Below are 12200 nucleotides of genomic sequence, written 5' to 3'. Positions count from 1 at the left end.
ATGACACGTTTCCCAGGAGACACAGCAAGGCAGGAAGAATATGAAGGAAACATGTGTGATGTATTGTTTCAGTAAACAATTATTATCATTCTGGAAATAATACAATGAGGTTGGTAATAAACAGAAAACTGTTTTTCAAAATAAATGTTCATCATGTTCATCATAAACAGCAATAATTTTTAAAGAAAAATAAATTCCCCATGAAAACATTTTTATACATGGCTTCAAAATGTATAAAACAGTGAACAAAGAAAAGAAATGAGGTTAATGGGTTAGTGTGAGAGAAAACCTACTTTTGCAATCCTACCAATTAAAGTTTGAAGTTTGTTTTGTTTAATGACACCACTAGAGCACAATGATTTAATAATCATCGGCTACTAGATGTCCAACATTTGGTAATTCTGACAGTCTTAAGAGAGGAAACTTAGCTAAATTTTTCCATAAGTAGCAAGGGATCTTTTATATGCACCATCCCACAGACAGGGTAGTACATACCACAGCCTTTGATATACCAGTTGAAGTGCACTGGCTGAAACGAGAAATAGGCCAATAGGCCCATTGATGGGGATCGATCCCAAACTGACCGCACATCAAGCAAGTGCTTTACCACTGTGCTATGTCTCGCCCAGTCCTGCCAATTATTACCACTATATAGAATATACCAGTACATATGTACATCATCACCTTTAAAATATACCATTTATAATTGTACTGTTTAAAATTATTCTAATTAATAATAATATCCACATGATGTTCAAGCTGCATGTGCACAAACAACAAATATCTGGATCATGCGTCCTGTACCAGTTAACCATTAATGAGAGGATTCTGGGTCATAGCTTTATGTCTCCCCAGTGATTTCCGATCTCACTAAAGCCAGAATTCCATACATATAGTTGTGGCAAGCATACAGTTTGCCTACATCCCATGCTTATGTGGTATGCATTGTCAGATTTTATATATACAGTAAGCAATGCACTGGGTTTTTTTTTGTCTTGAGCAAAAGGTACATGTATGTCAATTTTAGTAACTTTTTCATAAACGGACTTTGTGAAATCACACCTTGATGAGTTCTACTTTTGCTCTTCATTATATATTTATAATCTATTATATGGTAATTGTTTGGGGATGTTTTGAGCCACTTTATTTTTTTGCCTGTAAGATAACACAACTTTAATGCAATTCATTTGCTTATCTATATATCTGACCCCCCCCCCCCCCCACACACACACACACATGATGCTTAAGTCTGTCACCTACCTTTGCTGTACATAGAGAAATAACCCAATAGGTCAACCGTGCATCAAGCGAACACTTTACCAATAGGCCACGTCTCGCCCCCAGAATTGGTTACACATTTGTCAATAATCATAAAATATAATCAGTTGCCACTAACTGATCAACTTTTTATTTGCACAATCAGTTAGAATTATATGAAGATAGAAGTATTTTCGTTAAAAAGGACCCTACAAATCACCAATTATTTAATTATATTTTTTAATTTACACATAAAAACAAACACCAATCCCAACATACTTACATCAATTCTATTTACATCTAAACTGGATAACAATTACAGTTAACATTTTACTCACACAATTGACTATGGACTTTTATAATCAATCATCACATCACAAACTAATTAGTTTTCAATTATAATTGATCATTGGAACATCACTAAAATCTAGCTTTAATTTTAGAACTGGGACTGGGATATGAACTCAGTACCCAGCAGCCTCAAATCTGATGTTCTCAAGGCTGGTTACATGTAGCACTTAATAGCCTGGTAGTCTTAACAAAGTCTCACCAATACAAGTGGTCTGGAGACTAAAAGTTATAGAAATAAGCAGAATTTTTCACTGGTCAACTAGACAAGAACATCTTGAAATCTATTTGTCTGCCAATATTTTCACTTGTCCAAACAAGTGGTTTGTTTTACATGTATTAAAGTACAAGGACGATGTTTTTGATAGCTCAAAATAAAACAGCTTGAACATTTTTACTTGTTCGCTGGACAACCATTGAGGTACATTTTGCTTGTTGGAAAAAGGATTTTCATTGTCAAGTAAATCAGCATTAGCCCTGGTAGTGCTAATACAACTGCACCGTGGAGAATAACAAAACCTAACAGTGCACTCACATTGGGTTGCAGCCAGTTCTATGGGCAGCTGACTATAGGACTGACTACATTTCATGATGCAGGTAATTAATGTACTGAAACACAGCACATATTTCTGTATGTTGTTGCTAGTTATCTAAAGTATTAAAGTAATGAGCATAGACAGGTAAAAAAATTATATATCACCTTACACAGACATAACTTGTTTAACAAAATCTAATTTAGTATTTTACTTTGCTGACCTCCTAAATGCTGTGTTTACAGTTCTTATTTCATTAACTTAATATCAATTTGTATAACATCACAAAACCTGATGCTTTGTTTTGGCACAGTGGCAAGTCAGTCTTTCACACTTAACTGCAACCTAATCCAGAGTTACCTCAAGAATAATATCAACAAACATATACAAATAACATCTGTCAGCAGTTTGCTTTTGTAATATACTTGAAGCAGTGATGTATAGTTTCTGCCTGAGTGTGATGGATTGCTGGATCAAGTCACTCTAGTAACCAACTTAATTGCATCACATTCTTACTAGAAGGTTAGGCTAAAAAAAGATGATTTCTTTTTTTTATGTCATCATCTGCCTTGGTCCCTCCTCATTGGCCATGGTGTCCCGTCATTTGCTTTGGTACCCATAATGCTTGCCTTTACATTTTCCATATAGCTTAGACAACTTTCTGACTTAAATTTTGCCTCAAAAGTTTTAAAGACAAGCCCTAGCTGTTCATCCCTCAGAACAGCAGAACCTGTTTTTAGAGAAAAATTGAAGATCCAAAATGTCATGGTACATCACAATATTATTATTTGAGGTGGAGTGACCCTATTTCTGGTACTGTTATTGTTACCGCTGGAAATTTTAAAACATAAAAATGTTGGCGTGTGTGCTAACCAGAGACCATCAATACATTTTTTGGACATACACAAAAAACAAATTCAGCTAACCAATTTTGTTTCTGTCTAACCTGTTATGACCATGTATATAATGTCCTAAAGCTAGCGATGGTCCATTTATCAGAAACAATTTGTCGTCCATAAAATGCATGTTATATCGGATGATTTCGAACAGTGCTAAAAAAAACCCACACACTCCATTTATCATTATGTACCATATTATGATGTCATATTGAGAAAGACCCTGTATTAGGAATTGTATTTTTCTAGTCTCGATGCTGGGATTAACAATGGCTGGGCAATTAATTGTTATCATTTAACTGTGAAGACTCACAATTAGCACCCAGTTAGGTTCTCTGATCCGAGAACAAACATATAAGACCGTATCAGACCAGATTACTTTGTATACTTGCATGCTTTCTGTATTCCTGTAGCAGAGAACATAATAAAATCAGTTTTTACCAGGTATGATATGTATCGCTAGCTTAAATTTAATAAGCAAAACAAGACTTGCATTGACAACATTCTTGTAATTTTCAGAAGTCTGCACAAAAATCCACCTCTTATTTTAAACTAAAGTACAATTATTTTACTAGTGGCAGAAGATATATGTGTGCAGTTACCAAATGGTAGACATTAATAGCTTTTGAGAAACAATGTGCTGACCCAAATCTTGCTGGAAACTGAACCTCTTTTCTAATCAAGTAGATAAAATTAACGAGTTTGTTTATTTTATAAGACACTCTATTAAAATTGTAATTTGGTGTGTGTTATGTCATTAAATTTACATCTACAGAAGAAAGGCAAACTCGGTGACAAATAACCCTGTAAAATAATTAGGTACAAAAGGTTTGTGTTGTTTAATGACACCACTAGAGCACATTGATTTATTAAACATCGGTTATTGGATTTGTTTTTACTCATAGTATTAGAGGAAACCTGCTACATTTTTCCATTAGCAGCAAGGGATCTTTTATATGCACTTTCTTATAGACAGGACAGCACATACCCTTGACATATATCAGTTACGATGCACTGGTTGGAATTGGCAAAAAATCAAATCAGAGAATGGGTCCACCAAGGTATTTTGATCCTATGATGCAGGCACTTCAAGCAAACAATCCACCAATGGAGCTAGATCTTGCCTTCCAGTTAGGTACAAGTCTGTGTAATCCAGCAGGTATTACTTTCTACAGAAACTGGCCTGGTGCTTATAAAAGTTTTAGAGTCTAGACGTGAGACTAATAAGAGTCTGTGACACTAATGTCATAACAACACCATATAAATGGTATGCCTGTGACGTCATTAGAGATTGAGTCTGGACTCTTAAAAGTTTTATAAGCACAGGCTCAGGTCCTCCTTTTAAGACAATGTGTTGGTAAAATACTGAAGTCATCATCAGGAGGAAGGAATGTGTGTTTTAACACCTGGGCACATTTTAAACTACAGCTATTTGGTATCTAACACATGGTTATTTTCATATTTGGTCCACAATGAAAGAAAAAATACAAACCTGCTGCCTCCATAGAGGATACTCTTACCAACAAAGCAGCAAGGGATCTTTTATATGCACTTTCATAAAGACAGGACAGTGATAGAAACAAGCAGATTTTTTTTCATTAGTCAACCGGAGAAGTACATAAACAAATCTACTTGTCCACCAATATTTTCACTTGTCCAAATAAATGTTTTGTTTTATTCAAATAAAAGGACCATATTTTGGATTGCTCTGGGTGGGAGCCGGTACTGAGATGCGAACCCTGTACCTACCAGCCTCAAGTCTAATGGCTTAAATGCGACACCACCGAGGCCGGTTTTCTTTCTTATTTTCCTCCACTTCCAACCGGCTTTATCTGGCAACATGCACACACAGCAGTCTCCAAATCCTGAAGCCATGCAGCCAAGTATAGATGTCAAGCAACCTGATAACGGATACAGGACAAACATTCCAAGTACAGCAGCTGTACTGCTATTCTACCCCTGTCTGTGCATTACACAATCTGTGTCTAATATATAGTGTGTACACATTTTTTTGGTGGTAATGCACACTAACCAGAAGCCATTCTTCTCTATGAAACACTGACACAAAATACTGACATGTGTGTGTTTTGTGTCTGCATCAGGGTCTCATTGTTACTGCACAAAGAAAGGAAGAAAGGAAGACGTGTGCACTGCCAAGTGTATAATATTAAATGGAATGACAAAGAGCAATGAAGAACATTTTGGCTGTCACATATTCTTAATAGTTTTAAAGCAAATAATTGCACAATTAAACAAAAGTGGGGTGGAGAAGACCATGGCATTATTTTGTCAATGGGTTCTGGGTGTCAAAACATAACCATTTTAACACTTGGTCTAAGGTTTTAGAGAAGAAGCCTATTCATGCTAATTCTATTCCTACTTCTTCAATTATAGCAACAACGGTCTTTCATAGGTGGAGTGGGATGTAGCTTGATGGTAGGTATGGCCCAACACCCTCCGTGGGTTTGCCTTTCCCCATCCCAACCAGTGCCCATACCTATAATATACTGCTTTAAAAAAAGTAGGTGAACCTGAAATAATGTTTGCCCAATTAATTCACTATTATCATATATCCATTCCCCCACAGCTAATATACCTTACAATTTTGGCAATTGTAAATTCTTATTAGAGTTCCCCTACTTTTTTTAAGAGTATATATCAAAGGCTATGATAAATGCTGTCCTGCATGTCTAATTAGGGAAGTGCATATAAAGATCATTTACTGTTGGCATAAACAATGTGACAGCAGTAGCGTTTTTCTCTCTCTCCATATTTCACTATTTTGACCAATTGTCAAAATAACCATATGTTAAACACAAAACAGCTGTATTTTAAAATCTGCTGAGGTATCATTAAATAATCATTTAGTTTCTAAGACAGGGCAGCACACATCTGTTATGGTGTTAGGTTGCATTGAATCTCTTCACACCAGTAAAAAAACCCACCCAAACTTGATGTGATTTACAGAAAAACTCAGAGAACTTTTACAAAGTATGGTCTAGCTATATTACATATACAGATATATGTAACAAGTGGGTAACTTGGATCGGCTTGGGAGAAGACTAAGATGGCCTCTTAAAACAGATGGCTGCTGAACAGAAGGAAGGAAATGTTTTATTTAATGATGCACTCAACACATTTTATATGGCATCAGTCTTATGGTTAAGGACCACACATATTTAGAGAAGAAACTCGCTGTCGCTACTTCATGGGCTACTCTTTTCGATTAGCAGCAAGGGATCTTTTATATGCATCATCCCACAGAAAGGATAGTACATACCATGGTCTTTGTTACACCAGTTGTGGAGCACTGGCTGGAACAAGAAATAGCCCAATGACTGCTGAACAGAGGTAGCTAATAGGTTTGAATGTACAAATTATCTATTCATATAGATGTATAAAAAATAACACCATTTTATTTAACAAAGAAAAATCCCTTTAATCCATCCCTTGACACAGGAATTTTTAGTAGTTATATACATTTGCATCCTAATATACAATATATTTGTATCTGAATACCTGTAGTCAAAATGTGTTAAAACAGCCACCTCTATAAAGCATTCACCTGTATTAAGAGACCAGCTTACCATTCTCCCTAAGAAATACAGTTATCTGTATTTAGCAAGAATATATATCTTAAAGAGGTCACAGTTTTGACACCCTCCTGAGTGGCTGCTTGACACGAGTTTGAAAGTACACGTATATCAACTTCCAGCTGTTTTAGAAGTGCACAGATGTCAATCCGCCAGTCCGCCTCCAATACAGCTATGTCAGTGCATGAGAGCATGGAAGCAGAGCACAGAGATCGGATTGCAAACACCCGGGAATAAGGGAGTCAGAGCTGTCATCCTTGTCTTGTAAATCAGTGACCCGCCTGACAAAACCAACCAATCAGATCATTCAACTGTACCACCATCAAGTTGATGATTTCAGTCTTAAGTGTTGTGCTGCTATTAAACCAGATAAAAATAACGGCTTAGGCATTTAATAGAGATGTTCAATTTAATTATTAATAAAGCTAATAATAAATCATAGAGTTCAGTTTGGAAATAAATTACATTAAATTTGTTATTATTGCCAAATGTGAAAGAATCATCATTGTACTTTGTTAAGATTAAGAAATAAATAACATTTACACATGGCTGCCAACATCTGAAATTTTCAATTAGTATCTTAAATTAAAAGTTAGACAGAATTGTGGATTTATAATCGATCATCAGTATAGCCAATCTGATCATTGGAACATCACTAACTACAACTACTCATGAACTGTTAATTTCATTTGTTCAAAATGCATTTGTTTTGTTGTTGCTGGTTCCATTACATGATTGACATAAACCGGCCTCAGTGGTGTCGTGGTTAAGCCATCAGACTTAAGGCTAGTATAGGTACAGTTTGCAGCCTGGTATAGACTCCCACCCAGAGAGAGTTTTAACGACTCAGTGGGTAAGAGTAAGACCACTACACCCTCTTTTCTCTCACTAAACACTAACAACTAACCCACCGTCCTGGACAGACAGCCCAGATAGCTGAGGTGTGTGCCCAGTACAGCATGCTTGAACCTTAATTGGATATAAGCATAGAAATAAGTTGAAATGAAATGAATGACTGACATGAAGTAGTTCTTTCATTCCAATAAATACTCACAACAAGCATGGTGTTTCTTTGTGTGGTTTTGGAGTATTTTATTCTTGGTAGCTTTGTTGGTTAAAAATATAATGTGTCATATTGCACAGGTATATTTTTAGCATTAATATCTTGCTCGCATTAAATTTCATAATTTATAGTGCCTTCTGTGAAACAATAGTAATGGTTACAACTCAATGCTTCCAGATGACTCTGACCAATTTTTACTCAAAATGCAATATCACAACAACCAGTGTTTGTACGTCTGGATGATATGTCAAAGAATGGGCATTTCTGATTGACAGCCTCAAGTTCAAAGGTCCTAGACAACCTAACATCTCAGAAGATTATGCTATGATCAATTAACAACATTAGAGTGACTTTGTATATATTGGCCAAAGATCACAAATTACAAACACACTGGTCGATATGGATATTAATCTGATCGATATGGTATTAATCTTATTTGACTTCGTCTGTAGAGAGAGTACTGGCAATGGCATATATATATATGTTTAAAAATGTAAGATTCAGGACTTAAACATAAAGTGCAAGAATATGTATAAAAGGCATGAAAGGTTTTCAGAAAATGGTTAACACTTCATGTTTTTTTTAACCCCCACCCCCCCCACGTGATTTGACATTTTTAATTATGTAAATTTCCCATACAACATCTAAAATCTTTTTAATTTGACTACAACTAATACAAAAAATTAAATAAATATTAACATGCTTTGTTTCAAGAATAATTTATTTGTACGGCTACTAAGCAGTTGTTCATAAATCATATGAACATAATTGTTTTTAACAAAGTAATTTTCTTTTTATACTGTGCATTTAAAACAAAAAATATGAGTCATGTCACAGTAAAATAAATGTTTGAAAGGGTGACCACAAGCAAAATGATGAATGGCATCCACTGAATAATGAATAACATTTTTTGTCATTGCTGCATGCAATGACACTCCCACCTAACACGAAAAAGTGTTTCTGCGTGTTTTGAAGGTGATCAGACCTATTAAATTTCCGAAGAAAAACCACTAAAGCACAAACAATGGTGATAAAGCACACTGGTATTCAAAGGTTCAAGTTTTTCAAATGACGTTTACAGAATATTATCAACTTCAGAAGGAAAAAAAGTTCTTTGAACTAATTGGGTCTGTATTGCATCCAGGGGGGACAGGGCATTGCTGATAACATTTAGACAGGTTGTGATGTAGTGATGTGTGTGATCCCCAATGAAGTAGGCTAATTGTGCCAAGTATTTGGTGAAAGTATAAATAAGGTTTGTTTGACTGTGATCAGTCATGTCACCTATAAAATAGGTCTGGCCTCCAGATAGACCTTGCATCACCAAGTGTGTCTCTGAAGGAGATCACAACTCTATGAGCTTGACATGTGCCTCCACGAAGTCTGCAACAATTAGCCATATTAAAAACTTTTCAAGTGTTCTGTGCCTGGCTTCTATTAAAGCAAAAACAACAAATTTGTCTCTGTTAAGAGCTCAGGCCTCAAGGTTGGACTATACCAATTCAAATCCCATAGGCGACCATGTTAACGTTTGTGTTTAAAAACACTATATGCAATATATCAACCAAACTGTGACCCATAAATATCAGTACTACAACCCCTACCTCAAAGTATTAACTGCAGAAAATGGCACCTTTCATGGCTCATTTTCGGTATAACCAGATGTTTCTGCAACACCCCTAGTTTCGCACAAAATTTTAGTACTTTTTTTTACAGGTACCCCATACATGTTCCAAGCACAAGGCTACTTGACACGGTGGTACTACATCAAATAAAATTGCATACATTTTTAGCCCAGATGAAACTAATTTTTTTTACAACCAACACACTCACATTTATAACCAATCACAGGACTTGTGGTGTTAACTTCTCTATCAAAAGTTCGGTACACCTCGAACTTCGACCCAGCCAGAAATTAATTGGTATAGTGCAACCTCAAGGTTTTCCTTTTACATGAAAAATCTAGGTTATTTTCCCCATTCAGGAAAGTGTGCAACGAAACTATATAACTGCACACTTTTTAAACTCCACTTCTCACTGAGCCACATCATGCAACATCACTTGTGGATGTGGTACAAGTCAGTATTACTGTATAAACGTACTTGTGGTATGCATGATTATTTGTACTTTCAATGTTTTGGTCAACAGCAGAGAGACCTTGTGTTATCAAACATGGGACTATATTGCCTGTCAATAAAACCATCAAAAAATTTGCAAATAACCATGCAAATAACTCATCAAAAGTGTGCAATAACATCAGTAAGTTTGCAAATAACTCAAATCTCAGTAATATATGTTCACTGATAACATATTATTTAATTAATAGCTATTGACTTTGATGCATATGGTTATTATTTTGTTGACATACTGAATTTGCCTACCTATAAATTTGTTAAATTGTTAATTTTATGTCTTGATTATAAACCTTGCATAACCTACTCATATATATGCCAATTTTCAGTGCGATTTAGGAGCAGTGCAACACCAATGGGTCTTACTATACGGGGTATGTAATCCTACAACTAATGGCATACATGTATTTGAGGTGGATTCCCACCAGCAAGTTATAAAAGGATCAACATGTAACGTACCAATGCTCAAAATTGACAGAAAGCAGACAGCAAATGTACACACAGTTTTTGCTTTCAGGGATTTATCCTGGATTTTTCAGCAGGGACCAATCATAATGTCTGATGAGATTTGGGAAAATAGCACAATTTAATAATAATTAGGATTTGTTTTAGGCCACTGAATGATAGCTATACACTGTTGCTAATTAATTTATCAAAACAAACAAATATAAGAATATTTACTCATCAAGGTGGGAATTTTCTGTGTCATTTGCTTTTGGGAAAGGGCCCATGTTTGGTATAGCAGAATCCCTGGCTTTCTGTGTTATTTTTGACACTATTCCAGATATAACGAGAATTCTTGACAGAGAACTTTTTTTTTTTTTTTTTTTTTTTTTAAATGATTTTCAACTTCTGTTTAAGTTTTTAGAATTGTGTAGTAATCTAAAAAAAATCATTTCGAGAAATGACATGATACTAAACAAACTTTCTTGCTTGATTTTTTTTAGTGATAATATACACCTGATGATTTTATCGACAACTGTCTCAAGTCCTCCACATTACTATTAGAAAAGTTAACCTATCAGTCCGATTAGGGTCTTAATTTTGTGATTAATATTGAGAACTCTTCTCACTTTACAGTTTTAAATTTGAGAGGCAAAGATTGCTTCCCAATCCACAAAATGCAGCTGTCTGAATATGGATTTACAACATTCTGCAAAACATGGATGTCTTTCACTGTTGTCCACAACATGGAATCTATCTTGTTCACGTTGATTTGTGAATTAAACAAACTCACCGATGATGCATCTGTAGTAAATTACTTTATAAAAAGTTTCTTTTAGTGAATTTCAAAGCTATTCATACTGGGCAGAGATCAAAGGTACTGAAGGTTGTTTTCAATTTTCACTGCGAGCTCAGATTAACCAATTTGTAGAAGTGAAACTAATCTGTAGGCAGAGATGTGAATTGGAAAAACTGCTTCGGGTTTTGGATATGGTTTCGGTAAAACAACAACATGGTTCATTTTCTCACAGTGGTGACCCTGAAACTCATTATTATGACTGCCATGATGTGCCTTAGTTTCTTAAGTAGCTTTCTTTATTTATGAGATCCAGATTTCTGAAATACAACTCTCATACTACATGACATGACATTTACAGTAATTATTTTTTTATTTAGATGTATAGTAAGACAATACACATTTTGGTTCTGGTCCGTAGATGAAATTTTTTATACATTTTATTTTTGTTACTGTGGAAGTATATAACATAAAAAGTTGTAAATTACAATGATTTTACTTGACTTTTATATTCGGTCGTCTCCTGATGAAGGAAGGAAGGAAGGAAGGAAGGAAGGAAGGAAGGAAGGAAATACTTTATTTAACGACACACTCAACACATTTTATTTACGGTTATATGGCGTCAGACATATGGTTAAGGACCACACAGATATTGAGAGAGGAAACCCACTGTCACCACTTCATTGGCTACGCTTTTGGCTTAGCAGCATGGGATCTTTTATATGCACTCTCCCACAGACTGGATAGTACATACCATGGCCTTTGTTACACCAGTTGTGGAGCACTGGCTGGAACGAGAAATAGCCCAATAGGCCCACCGATGATAGTCTCCTGATGATGTTAATACATGTAGTATATTGACGAAATGTTGAGAAAATTCAGTGGCTGAGACAGACTTCGCTTTTACTCATAATGATTTTATATTATAACTAATATCATTAAAAGATTTTCTATTCTGACCGGCCTCGGTGGCGTCGTGGTTAGGCCATCGGTCTACAGGCTGGTAGGTAATGTGTTCAGATCCCAGTCGAGGCATAGTATTTTTAATCCAGATACCGACTCCAAACCCTGAGTGAGTGCTCTGCAAGGCTCAATGGGTAGGTCTAAACCACTTGCACCGACCAGTGATCCATAACTG

The 12200-nt window shown here is 35.5% G+C and overlaps 1 protein-coding gene across 1 annotated transcript in view; it reads right to left on the bottom strand.

Moving 5' to 3' along the window:
* Positions 1 to 2195, bottom strand: part of LOC121369958 (proto-oncogene tyrosine-protein kinase ROS-like) — a 50331-nt gene extending 48136 nt beyond the window's left edge. The window contains exon 1 of the mRNA XM_041495040.1: positions 2141 to 2195. Within this exon, the coding sequence (XP_041350974.1) occupies positions 2141 to 2195 (55 nt within the window). The remainder of the gene's footprint in view (positions 1 to 2140) is intronic.
* Positions 2196 to 12200: the final 10005 nt, after the last annotated feature.

The sequence above is a fragment of the Gigantopelta aegis genome, chromosome 4 (genome assembly GCF_016097555.1).
Source record: "Gigantopelta aegis isolate Gae_Host chromosome 4, Gae_host_genome, whole genome shotgun sequence".
In the NCBI taxonomy this organism is placed as follows: domain Eukaryota; kingdom Metazoa; phylum Mollusca; class Gastropoda; order Neomphalida; family Peltospiridae; genus Gigantopelta; species Gigantopelta aegis.
The sequence above is the reverse complement of the archived record's forward strand: the minus strand, read 5'-3'. Positions and strand labels throughout refer to the sequence as shown.